Source organism: Triturus cristatus, chromosome 3_2, assembly GCF_964204655.1.
Source record: "Triturus cristatus chromosome 3_2, aTriCri1.1, whole genome shotgun sequence".
NCBI lineage: Eukaryota > Metazoa > Chordata > Amphibia > Caudata > Salamandridae > Triturus > Triturus cristatus.
This window is the reverse complement of record NC_140584.1, coordinates 1193448353-1193462388: the sequence shown is the minus strand read 5'-3', so window position 1 is coordinate 1193462388 and position 14036 is coordinate 1193448353. Positions and strand designations below refer to the sequence as shown.

At 42.5% G+C, this 14036-nt stretch overlaps 1 protein-coding gene across 3 annotated transcripts in view; it reads left to right on the top strand.

The window, feature by feature from the left end:
- SPEG (striated muscle enriched protein kinase) overlaps positions 1 to 14036 on the top strand; it is a 1671639-nt gene that overhangs the window by 1022759 nt on the left and 634844 nt on the right. For all 3 annotated transcript variants that reach the window (XM_085650107.1, XM_085650106.1, XM_085650108.1), the window contains 2 exons: positions 91 to 263; positions 5585 to 5697. In XM_085650107.1, coding sequence (XP_085506233.1) covers positions 91 to 263; positions 5585 to 5697 — 286 coding nt within the window. The remainder of the gene's footprint in view (positions 1 to 90; positions 264 to 5584; positions 5698 to 14036) is intronic.

Below are 14036 nucleotides of genomic sequence, written 5' to 3'. Positions count from 1 at the left end.
ACACACAATAGTAATCGACTAACCAATAATCAACATATTCTTATACATATAGCTCAGGTTGTACTCTGTAATTTGTGTCTTTTCCTCCAGGGGCAGAGACATTCTGGGGTGCAGGAAAGATGTCTGTGAGCTGACCATGCCTGATGATGACCAACACTCCCTGAAACTCTTCAAGGTTGGCAAAGAAGACATTGGAGAGATCAGCTGTGAGGCCAAGAATGGGTATGGAGTGGACAGGTGTACCATCTGTCTGGAGCTAGCAGGTACATGACAAATGAACAGAAACAGAGGGTGATTGGTTCAGAGTGGGTTACGGGTCAGACAACGGGTCGGATCATGAGATGGGTAATGGAATCAGAACGCGACTCTGGGAGTGAATTGGAGGGAGCTGTAGGGAACCTGGAGAATCACAGGGACTTCTATAGAAACAAGACCCTGGATTGTCTTGTTGGGAGGAAAGATGTACTAATGCAGGAGGAACAAAGTGGATGCTGGGGCTCAGGGGATGGGAAGGAGGTAAGCGGGTCAGATGGAGCTGACAGTCCCAGAGGCGATGACAGTACCAGAGGAGGAAAGCAAAGAAGATCGGAGGTGACACATCAGGGGCTGAAAGGCCTCAGTGTGCTTGAAAGGACTGCTAGATGGTCAAGGTAGAAGGAGTAAAGAGACCCGTTGCTGATTTGAAAGTCTGATCATTTTATTTACATAATCTTTCCAAAGCACATACATCTTTATTTTCTTTTAATTTATCCAAATTGGTAGTGTTTAGTGTGTGTTATTTGTTCATGTACAGAGAGTTGAGGCCTCAGCTAAACTCCTATACCTGTTGTAAAGAGGCATACTTGACGAACCGGAGGATTATCCGGTAGATTGTACATTCTTCAGACTCCAAAACACAAAATAAAGTTTAAAGCTGCAACTTTACATTTAACAACAAACACAACACTGAAAGCTCTGATATTGTCCTCTACTTGCTCTAATGTTTAGAGCCAGCATTCGGATATTAGCTTTCTTAACCTTGTTTTTTGGTATCCACAGTTCAAACTTGGGTTTGGATTCCTTTTTCTTCTTTTGTTTCTTGCCGTGAAGAATGTTGATCAGAAATAAACATTTATTCTTCTGTAGCATGCTGCTCATTCGATAGCTTCTTAGTGTTGTATGGACATGCTTTCTGATGCAGTAGTTTGAGATGCTAATGCTTAGTTTCTGCTGTTTGTGTGAAATGAGGTTTAGGACTTTCTGATGGGAGGCTAGCATTGCCCCTGTTAGTCTAACCACAACAAGCCCCTGATGGTCACGCTGTTGCAATTTCCATAAGAATACAAGCGCAGCCCTTCTGCTGCCACACTGATAACTCATGTCATGCAAATATTCCCTCAATTATTGTCTTCAGAAATCTTGCATTTTTCTCTTCAGCAAGCCATCTGAAAATATTTTTCCTAATTCCCATAATGAGCAAATTTATCTAGCAAGTAAGGGCCGAAGTGTTGTAGGTCTTTCAGGTTAATTGAGTCACATTTAGGCTTTCTTTTTCTTGTGCAACTGATGAAATTGAAGATGGATCTATTTCTTTTACTACACACACAACCCTTGCCAAGAGGAAGGCCAGCCTTCTATAATGTAGGACTTTATCCTGAGCCTTATACCTTTCCAGATGTCTAACTTTTGCAAACTTTGTGGTCACTGGTAAGGAGGATCTCCATGGTGGGTTCCATGAATTCCAGAACTAGAGTGACTAGAGTTTCAAACTCTACTTTGTGCTGTAGGATCGCAAATTAAATGGTGGATAGACTCTGGAGAACCTCCAAGGGTGATGTTTAATGTACTGACTCTTACAACACAATGTCTTTAAAAGCTCAAATATCATTAATTATAGTTAATACTCTCTGTGGAGAGATTGTCCGAGACACGATGAGCTGAAGAACAGGACAGAACCTCAGCATTCTTAGTCTCCTAATGTGTGTTGTAGAATCTTTGCATGGTGTAAGAGGAGTGAGAATGGACAAGTGTTTCTGTCAGAAGTCTTTGTGGTGGTAGTGTAACCCTATACCTACTTTCGCTGCGTCTGTGGGCTTAGTGGACTAATGCATCCACTTTAGGAGCCTGTGTTTGACCTCATGGTTGGAAGTTCAAATCCCGGCTGGCCCACTCAGTCTTTTGTCCTTCTGAGATCGATAAAATGAGTACCATTCTGTTGGTTAACAATAATCATCTATTATTCAGCAGCAAGATTCCCATGGGGGAACATGTACTCTACAAATAGACGTTATGTTTGATTGACCCTTGAAAAGGAGGTGTCTTCCTTTAGGGAGCTGTCTTCTCTTCTCTTGATCTGTACAATTAGTATCCTCTGGGCTAGGACAATGAGAGAGATGGGTAGCTTCCACCAAAGCTACTTCTGTTGCATGTTTCCCTTTAGAATCTCTTGTCAATAGCGGGTAATAGCTGACAGATGTAAACATATTGTTTAGTGCCATTAAACCTAACTGTCTCTGAAGTATAAACATGTTTTATAGAGATTTTGGAATATCTTCCCGTTCACCCCAGCCACCTTCTTTTGTTCTTTCTGGAACTGATTACACCAATCACTGTCAACGCACTACCTGTATGAGGCAGTGGAAAACAGAACAACTGCATATAGGGAATCTGTGATCCTTATCTCTTTGTCTGTTGTCAAATTAGAGCCAGATTGTAAACGTATACCTCATGATGGTGTCTTCTTGTCTTTCTGAAATTTCATATGGACCCCAATAATGTTGATAGCACATTAGCTGGAGCACATTACTCACTGCATCCAGTTCGAAGTACAGGATCAACAGCGCAACTTCAGTTTGAATCAGTGCGTCAAGTACACAAACACAAAGACATGCAGGTTCAGTCTGTTACAGTGCAGGATGTAAAGCAGTACCAATTCTGCCTTTTCAAATATTCCTAAAAGTCCTAAATCCTTCTTCTAAAGTGTGTGAAGCAGCATCTTAGATTGTTCTCAGGAAATGTATCACAACCTAAAGTCATTAACCAACAGTCACCACTTCCCCTCTCCATGCACGGAAAGCCCAGGAGATCCTGGTCAGGAGGCATCACCATCCACTGAATGTTGATATCAGGAAATCAGAGACTTCTAGAATCTGCTACCATTGTCACATCTTTATTGTCTCGCAAGACAATTAGGGATCGGGTGGGATTGTAGGCTAGTGCTGCAAGATGGCTGTGAAATTAAGTTGCTCCTGCAAGACCTTGTGCAGGTGCTAAAACAACAGATGCAGCCATAGGATGTTCGCTGAGACTTTGTTGTTCTTGTGGTAGATTGTAAGAACACTTGAGTACACCCCAGATGTTTGAGCCATACATTGGGAGCACCTCACACTTCTCCCTCATTACTCCACTGCTGTTTGCCAGGTCCTCCATTGCCTGCGGATAGGTGTGCAGAGGGAAGATGACAGAACAGCGATGAGGGAGCCCAATTGTCGGGTGTGGTGCATGGAATATGGACATGACAAAGCAAGAGTTCAGGTGAAAAGGACAAGATGCTGTGGCCATGACACAAAGTGTGCAAAATGTGTCAGCCCCACATAAAATATTGGTGAATTGTGATTCCAGCTCAACTGCAATTACTTTTCAGCATGTCTGTCAACACTGAAGACCTCACTGTTGTTTGCCTCTCTGGTGTATCCCTCATTGTTATGGATCTCAACATTAACACTGACAACAACACCATAATCTCCTCTTCCACATTCATGACCTTTTAGTCAACTATTAATTTGATAACAGGTACTCAGAAAGCCTCAGAAATGTTGACATTGAGTGTGTTTTATATTGACCAGGATTGTGACAAGTATTGAAATCAGCCCTCCTCCTTTTTTATCTTACAAAAAACAGTCTCTCCATTATCAATTCTACATGGAGTTTAATTCTTTCATATTTCATACTACGTTTTTTAATTATTTTTATTGTGTATACTTGTAAGGTGTTGCAATGCTTACAAGAGCAATAGGAATATGACTTCAATCATTAATAATTTTCATAGATTATGTCTACCTTCCTGCAATACATTAAGTATGGCTGAACGTTCCCATTTGAATTGTAAATCGGTTTAATGGACTCTAGCAATACTTTCCTTTAACTCTTTTTGGCTTAACTGTTTCTGGTTTGGATCAGAATGGCTTTGCCCCATGAACCATTGCAATATGCCCCCTACCTTTCTTCACTTCTCTTACTTACTATCACCTGCTACTGTCTGGTTCCTTTCACAACCCACTGTCAAAATTAGATCATGAAAATCATAGGCTCTTTGTGGCGTTCCCTCTTGCTCATTCATCTTCCCAATTTGAACTGATTAAATTGTTTGGCTGCAATGCATTGTCCTGTGTGGATTGTACACAGCGTATTGTTATGCTCGAGAGGCAGGCTGTGGTCTCCACACTGAAGACAAGGAGTTGCTTGTTAGCCAACCAGCAATGAATGGCCCATAGGTTACGGAAACTAAACACAAGTAAGACTGAGCTGCTTATCAGTGGCAGTAACATTGAGCATTGGGATAGTACCCTCTGGCCAGTTTTCAAGGGACCATGCCCTAATCCAGCCTTAAGGGGTAGTTATCTACCAGGAGCTTCCACTAAAAAAGCCGGTGAATGTCTTAGTGAATGCATGATCTCTTCTATTGTGTGTGTTAAGGGCAGTTCTTATTTTTATTCTAGAACTACCTTCTTTTCGTGTCACTTTATGCATCCTCAAGGTTTTACTTCTGTAATTGCCTCTGTAGTCTCTGCTTGGAAGTGCTAGCTTACTTATTGATCACTCCTCAACACTACATGTTCAATACCATGCTGTCAAGGTAGCTTTAGAAAGTTCAACCTTGCCTGTTATTCTCAGAGACCTTCAGTGATTGGCCATCAAGCCAAAATGAAATTCAAATGTCCCTCCTTGGCTAACAAAATCCACGTTGGTCAAGGCAATTCTGAGTTGTCTGTCCTCATTCAACAAGACACTGTCGGATGCAATGTGACCGTAGCTACTTCCCTCTAATTTCATGTTCCGGGGGTTGGGTTCAAAGAGAATGAGCTTTGTTGTTTAGTGCCCAAGATGTGGAATTTTCTGCTGCTACAGCTCAAGCAAATCCTAATTACATGGCCTTTGAAAAGATGATTTGCATGTATATTTTCTATTTAAGATGTTGTGCTAGTGGGGTTGTATTGCTTTTTACTGTGGCTGTTACATTACATTAGTGCCAGGAAGCTTTCCTAGTGATCACATATCTCTTTTTAATACTGTACGGTGTTTAGGAGAAAGGAATGTAGTTGCAGGTGCTGATCTGTTAGCACAATTGTTGATCTTGTGCAGGGTCCATGCGTGTCCAGGCCATGCTGGGGTTAGGATTTACGCTTTTAAACTTGTGGATGATGAAAACCAGGATGAGGCTGCTTGAATATCTCCCTCTGCAGCACTGCCTTTCTCCATTTATTTCACCTGTTTGCATGACTGTGCGTCCGTCTCTGGTTATTTCTGGATTTTACCTATGTGTCTCTCTTTGTATAAGTGAATGTTCACTACAGGTGATGGTGACTTAATTTTTCTTTGTCTGTAGAGCCTCCTCACTTTGAATCCATCATGGAAGATATTGAAATTGGGACCAGTGAGACAGCACGCTTCGTGGTGGTTGTGGAGGGGAAGCCCCTTCCTGACATCATGTGGTACAAGGTGAGCCTCCCAGGGGAGACAATAGATGAGCATTGCTATGACATTGTTGGTAAGGATGTAGAGTCCATGACCTTGATGCCTCGGTTCTGGATACTCCGCACCCTTCCACTTTCCCTACAAATTTAATCTGGCACTGTGGCTATCTCAAGACTATGGAACATCCTCTTGTGAGGAGTTGTATACACATGCTGGAATTAGCCTTGTGCCCAATTTTCTTTTCAAGGGAGTAGAAATATCTTTTTAGCATGTATGCAATATGCAACTGTCTCATTTCTGAACTCCAGCAGCAAATAAAGGCATATCTATTTCACCTGACAGGTGGTGTTTAAATCGATCTGAATCTCTATCTTCGGAGCCTCCTTGACATCAGGGAACTCTAAGACCTTGTACAAACATTATTTGATTCTGAATAGAGATACCTTTGGATTCTTTCGATATCGATTACATCTGCATTGCCCCATCCACAAGAATGATGCTTCATCAAGCCCATCTTTCCAATTGGGTTTTGCATTGGTGGTCATGTACATACTGATGAGTACAAGGAATATTTGCAGATGCATGAGAAACATACAGTCCTTTTGCTAATGCTGTACACCAACTCATAATTAAAATCACCCCTCACTGTGTGGGCAGGCAGCAGATGCCAGCAGTGCACTGCAAACTAGTCCATGATGGCCCCCGAACAAAGTAATACTAGCAGTTCATCTATTTAACAGCTATCTTTTTGAGTTAATTCAATGTCAAACTCCTTCTCTCTTCATGTTGTGCAAGACAATATGGATTGCTTCACAGAGAACACTGTCTCTAAATGTCTGATTTTGACTAGTTAAAGCTACCTTTGTCTCCCCTTTCTCACTGTGTACTCTTGAAGACACTCCAATCTCCCTGCACTCATGCAGAAACTCACCTCGCACTCAACCACAGCCTTCATCCTGCATTCATACACTGCCCTAAACCTGTACTCTTACAGTCTCCTCACCCTGTACTCATGTAGACATTTTCCTCAACCTGCACTCGCACAGACATTCAACTCATCCTGCACTCAGACACTCCCCTCACCCTGTACTTTTAGTCTCCTCACCATCTACTCATATAGACATTTGCCTCACCCTGCAACCTGCACCCACACAGACACTCTCATCCTGCACTCACATAGACACTACCCTCAGCTTGAACTCATGCAGCTAATTTATTCATCCAGCACTCCCCTGCACTTAAACATTAGCCCCAGCAAGCACTCATACACTCCTCTCACCGACTCTCACATAGACACTCCCCTCATCCTGCATCTATATTCTCCCCTCACCCTTTACTCACACAGTCTCCTCACCCTGTACTCATGGAGACCTTTCACTCATACAAACACTGCACTCAAACATTACCGCCACTATACACTCATACACTCCCCTCACTCTGTACTCTTAGTCGCCTCACCCTGTACTCACGCATTCAATCAATCAATCAGGGGCTTGTAAAGCATGGCTACTCACCCGTGAGGGTCTCAAGGCGCTGTGCGTGGGCAGGACACAGACACTTCTACTTTAATATAACATTTAAAACAGGCGCCATGTGCCTAACAACCAAAAGGAGAATACTATTTTGGATGTAAGAGACCGTACTTGAGGAAGACCAAGTACAGAACGAGTCCTGCAATACACAGACCAGGAGGAGCAGGAGAAATTTTGCCATGGAGCATGTCAGCACATGGTGGCCATCCTCTGAAAGTAACTGCAAAAGAGAAATCAAATTCTCCTTTGAACAGATACTCTAGTGGTGAGGCTAAGTGCTCGAGCCAGCCTGGGCAGCAGCAGCGCTGCTGAAGGCTGGGTTACCTTCCTTCATCAGCTGACCTGCACCTGCTCCACAATACCCTGTGTTTATGGCCACTGTTTTTTAGGCATCTCCTGCAGACAGATGTTTTTTAGGCATCTCCTGCAGACCGCTTTAGCTGTTTGTTACCAAAGACCCTATTGTCTCTAATATATTCAAATATATATCTTGATTGGATGGATTTTTTTTCTATCTTATTTCTCTACTTTCTATTCATTGGCTGCCCTCCCAGTCCCTATGTTTAGTTGTCCCTCCTCTGGACCCTTTTCTTCTTCATTGTCCTTCCACTGCTTGCCTTTAGGAACTACCATTTTTCCTTTTCTGTAAGCACTCCATGGCATGTGTTTTTCTGCTCTCTATTTATCTATCAATTGGATTTGTAATGCGCAACAGTTACTCAATAAATGTCCCAGTGCCAATAAGCAGGATGGATTGTAGCTGGTCTGGGATCAGAATGCCAATTCAAAGAGACAGGTTTTTAGATGGTGCTTGAAGGTCTGAATATCCACAGTGGCCATAAGCTATTGAGGTAGGGTGTTCCAATCCTGGACGTCTCGGAAGCCCCAGCCTATAGGGAGCTGGGAATGCAGAGCCACAGGGCAATGACCCCATGGCAAACAGCTGGAAGCAATAGGCGGGATTATAGTCAGTATACCCATTACACCAAGTCTTGCAGACAGCGCATGCCCGCTGCCTAGGCTCGACCTAAAAAGGGCAGCTGCCAGTCCCATGGCAGGAGATATGAGATGTGGCCCCAATTTGTTATTTAAGCAATTGAGGCCAGTTTGATTAAGTGCATCACTGACAAAGCATTAGGTTTCTGAATCGCAGTAACGATCATTTTCTGAAATGGTGATTTAGTGAGATTGGGCTGGGAGTTTTAGAATAAGATGTGTGGCTGTGTTATGAGTAACCTGCAGGCAGTGAGTCAAATAGGATGATCTTCCAAGATAGACAGAGTTGCCGTAATCTAGGCGGGATGATATAAGAGCTTGCGTGATGGTTTTGCGAGTGTTAAGAGGAAGGAATACAAAGATCTTTGAAAGGAAAAGCAGGTAGTCGTTACTTGATTGATTTGGTTTTCCATCATAAGATTACAATCCAGAATGCAGGCCAGATTCATAGCTGCATGGACTTGATCCAGAATGGGTTGCAAGTGATGTGACCACCATAGGGACAGAAGAAGATAGTATATTGAACATCAGCGTTTTCGTTTTATCACTCTTCCTTTTAAACAGTTGTCTTGCATCCAGTCGGTATCCACACAGCATGCATGTATAGCATTTATATTGGGTTTCAGCAAGATTGTCAGAGATGGACAGGATGATAATCTGCATAGGATAATATGTCAGAATCAAAGGACCTAACTAGTTTGGTTAATGGAAACATTAAAGAGGGAGAATCCTTGAGGTACACTACACTTGATTCAGAAAACAGGGATTGGAAAGATGGAAGAGTTACAGTCAGAGGACTATCTGAGAGAGAGGAGCAGAACCACTTGATGACTTGTTTGTAGATGCCTGCAGAAAAATGGAGGGTGACACAGTGTGGAATGCTGCTTTCAAATCAAGTAGGATTAAGGCAGCAGATCGAAGATAATTCAGAAATTGCCAGTGGCGGCTAAGAGAGCTGTCTCTGTGCTAGGAGGAGATGTGGAATGCTGCTTTCAAATCAAGTAGGATTAATGCAGCAGAGCCAAGATAATTTAGAAATTGCCAGTGGCGGCTAAGAGGGCTATGTCTGTGCCATGAGGAGGTAGAGCCCTGGGGACGCTATCTCTTGGGGCTGAAGTAACATTTATGGAGCGAGACACCCCTCTCTCAGCCTCTGGGAGGCCACAGGGACCCTTTCCCCTGGGGCCGATCTGTATTTTATGGTGGGGGTGGGGGCAGGGCCCTCTTGGTTGAGCCATCCATTGGCTCTGGGGACCCCATCCCCCGGGGTCTTAAAAGAGACAATGTCCCGAGGACCTCATCCCCCAGGACACCATCTTGTTCTCTACCCAGGAGAGTGCAGGCAGGGAATATAAATCTAATTCCCGGCCTGCACTCTCCCAGGCATGGAACCCAGCTCTGCTCCCGCCCGCAGGAGCAGAGAAAAAAACCTGGTACCACACGAGCAGGAGCAAAGCAACAAGGCCGGTTCCCACTAGCACACAAGTTGGATGCTAGCTGGGAAGCTAGAGGGGACACAGGAATGAATAAAATTACTTTTATTTGATTTGGTTTAAATCATAAACAGTGGCACATCCACCAATATGCACAAAGTACAAGAGCGAATATATCAATGCATTAATTAACATGAATGTCATTAAAATTTACATTAAAACAAGTTAAAAAGGATAGAAATGGATTGGTGATCTAAATGAAGACTAGTACCGTTGATCGAATCCAACAATTTTCCAGGATAAAGTGCTTGGTGCTGTAAACTAATAGACTACGAGAGAAAAGAGAAAAAAAATCATTTGCACTTTATCGAAGATGGAGACTAGTACCGATGGTCATTTCCTGTTGTTTCGCCAAGGTGAAGTGTGTGGGGCTGTAACTAAATGGACTTCTAAATCTTAATAGCGATTTATCACCTTGTGTCTCCAGCTGGTTCTAACTGGGTGTTGCTCATTTCTAGTTCCTTTGCTGCTATACTCAGAAACGTTATTGCCTTACAAGCCAGTTGTACTGTCGAGCCTCTTAGGCATTTAATTACAGTGGTTTTGCAAGTTCTAATTTGTTCTTTTTTCAATAATTGGCCGCAGAAGGGCTTTCCATATGTGTAGTAATGCCGGACAAATACATAGTAGGTGGAGTACTGACACTTCTCCTTGGCCATACAAGCGGCAATCCATTGTGGGCCAAGCCCGTCTCCATTTTGGAGTAAGATCTTTTGATGAATACACACCCAGTCTCAGTAAAATCAGTTTCCGCTTTTTTTGATTTGCGAAATGTTCTGTCAAGTATGTTTGGGGTTTTAGCTTTTTATATGTAGGCATTACCATCCAGGCGTTGGTTTTTGAAGTCAAGGAGACTTTGTCTATTACCTGAGATTGTAGCTTGATGGTTTTGTTTACTACTTGTTTAAATTCAGGGTAAGACGATATTGTATTCCAAGCGGCCTTTAGTTTTAGAGCTGCAATGGATTGTTATACGGAAAAGCAAACTTCGTTGGTCGATCTGGATTGCTTTTCAACCTGCAGCCAGCTACTGTGTGCTAAAGAATCTTTCTCTGCCTGCCCTCATTCTCATTAATATTTGGCAAGTGCCCCTTGTCTTGTTGGAATCAGATTTTTTAACCCGAATTCCAGTTTCCTCAAGGCTTGTAGAATATGGCGTGGAATTAGAAATTGATTCTTAAAGAGGCTGGTTTGAGCAGTATTTAAAGTTGTTGCATCATTTGTGTTTAGAAGTTCAGAACCATACGTGATTAATGGCAAAAATGTTGCTGCCATGACTGTTAATAAACGTGTTGTTGAAATGCCGCTCAGTTTTTTTTGCTAAATTTTAAAAGCGAATAATAGCTGTTTTGCTTTGACTTTCCCTAGTTCTAGATGTTGCTTGAAACTAAGGCATTGGTCTAATAGTACCTCCAGAAATTTGTATGTTCCCACCTGGTCAAGGGGGTTGCTGTTTATCGTCCAGGTAAATTTTGATTGTTTTTTATGAGAGTTTGAAAAGCACATAATCTTTGTTTTCCGAAAATGTATGATTAGTTGGACTGCAGCTTATATAGTGCTAATTGATTTATCAACCGCTGTAGTCCTCTGGGCGTTTGGGAGAGCAGCATATTGCAGGCTTGTTGTTTGAAAGTTGCCCAGTTTTGGGGTGTCCCCTTGTGCTAGTTGAAGGTTATTGTTTAGGTCAGCTGTTTAGATGTTGAATAAACAGGGGGCCAAAACGCACCCTTGTTTTAAGTCATTTACGGTTGTGATTTTGTTTGTTGAACTTTGACCATCCCCCATTTTTATTTGGATCCAAGTTGTATAGATTCCCCAAGACTTCATTTTAACCCACAGCATGGATCTAGGGACCTTATCAAAAGCTGCTTTGAGATCTACAAAACAGGTGTACAAAACATTTGAATTAACTATTGCTTGATTGGCCAAGAGCGTCACAGCTGATAAATGTGTTAGGGTGCCCATCCCTGCTCGAAAGCCTGTTTGCATGTTAGGGATCAGTTTGTTGTGATTGACCCAGTCCTCTAGATCTTTCAGCAGATTTATTGCATAGATTTTAGCCTCAACTTCAATAAGGGTGATTAATCTGTAGTTGAAAGGATCAGAACGAGCCCCTGATTAATGTATTGGTTGCAGATGCTTCCTCGCCATGGATCTGGAATGGTGCCGGTCTCTAGTGTATATGCAAACAGCGAGGTTAAGCCTACAGACCAGAATGCTGGGTCTTTTTTAAATAAAGCGTTGGGCAGACCATTTGGTCCCGGGCCCCATCAGATCTTTCTGTTTTTATTGCATACAAAACCTGTTTTTGTGTGATCTATAGACGGTAGTCTTGAGGGTCGGGCCTTGATATTTCAAGTGAGCATAGATGAGAATTACCTTCTGGCTGGTTGAATTGAAGGTGGGGTGAGTTATCAGTTTTGGTGTATAGATCATAGGCTCTAGTCTTTGATTACTTCTTGATGTAAGCGCCTGGAAGTTCAGTACCGGAGTGATGTTAGCCCAGGTCCGTTTGTTTAGAGTGGTCTTATTGATCCTTGTCTCCTTTGATATTTTGTTTTTGACGGAGGCCCCTTAGAGGGTCTGAGTGTTGAATGTGGCCTCTATGTGGACTCTCCACGTGTGTGCCGTTATTTCTGAATTGAAGTGCCTATTCATCCCATTTGTTAGGAGAATAATGAGTACCCAAAACTGTTTGAATTTTGTTGCTTGCTGACCTAAAGCATTTTTGTCCAGAATTGCTCCTGATAGGATTGCTTTGCCGCTGGGAACATAGGCCTCCCACTGCACCCCCCAACGATGTGCATGTTATGAATGCCCTGGATGGCACCCAGAGTAAATAAGATGGCCTGCTCCCGCCAGTACCTAAGATGGTTGCTAGGGGGAAACTGGCAGAAGCACAGTAATGAGTGGCACTACCAAGCAATTTTTTTATGTTGTGGTGGCTGCTGGGAGCACGCCATTGAGCACAGGGGTTGGGATATAACATCCCTAGAACCTTCGGCTGTTTCAGTGTTTCTCTAGTTTTTTAAAGGTAAAGTAATATATTATTGCCTTCTAACTATAATGTCACTTATGCCTTTTATGTTCAGTGTCTATATAAATTCAGTGAATATATATATATATATATATATATATATATATATATATATATATATATATATATATATATAATGGTAAACATTCTCGGTGATTAAACTTAACCGAGAACACTGATTGAGTGCGGTCCCTTCATTTGTGCGGAGAAATGGAGTTTCTGAGATGAATATATATATATATATATATATATATATATATATATATATGTTAATGTTATGTTAATTGGAATTTATACAGCGGACGTACGCCAATTGGCTTCATGGCGCTAAAACTCTAGATAGACGGGAAGGCGAAAGCTAGTCCTGTGTGAACAACCAGGTTTTCAGGAGTTTCCTAAATAGGAAGAGATCGGTGCAGGAGCGAATTTCAAGCGAGAAGGAGTTCCACAGTTTCGGAGCAAGAGTGGCAAATCTGCGACCTCCTAGACGAACCCTTTTAAAGTCCGGAATGGCGAGAAGGAACAGATAGGCGGACCTTAGATTGCGTGTAGGAGAATACCTGATTATAAGATTATTAATAAACTCCGGGCTGGTGCCATGCAGAGATTTAAAGATAAGGCAACCAGTCTTAAACACACATCGCTGTGATATAGGAAGCCAATGTAGTCTCCTTAGCAGAGTGGAAGCAGACTGCCATTTAGGTTGATGGTAAATCAAACGTGCTGCCTGGTTCTGGACCAGCTGAAGTCGCCTGAACAGATAATGAGGCATTCCCAAGTAGACCGAGTTGGAGTAGTCTAGATGAGATATGACAGTAAAAATCATGGCTTGGACCAAGGCATCGTGGTTTAGGAAGCGGTGGATCTTCCTAATTTTACGGAGTTGAAAAAAACACTTGGACACCACCGCTCCGACCTGGGTTTTCAATGACAGATCACTATCCAGGAGTACTCCTAACGTTTTAGCTGAACTAGAAGGGGTAGGAGGCGGACCCAGTTCAGGGGGCCAATAGTGAGGGACCCAATGCTTAAGGCTATCACCAGTAAGGACTATTTCTGTTTTTCCAGGATTCAGTTTAAGATGATTGAGATCCATCCAAGTCTGGAAAAACAACATGGTTTCCTGGAATTCAGTAATAGAGTTGTTGGTACTGTCAACCCTAAGATATATATACAATATAGTACAACGAATGACACATAGATGTAATACAAGCTTTTCTTGATCCAATATATAGAAAAGAAACTGATAGCCGACGGACCCGGGTAAGGCGGGTAGGCCGCAGGACTCCCAGGCTCCAATCTATC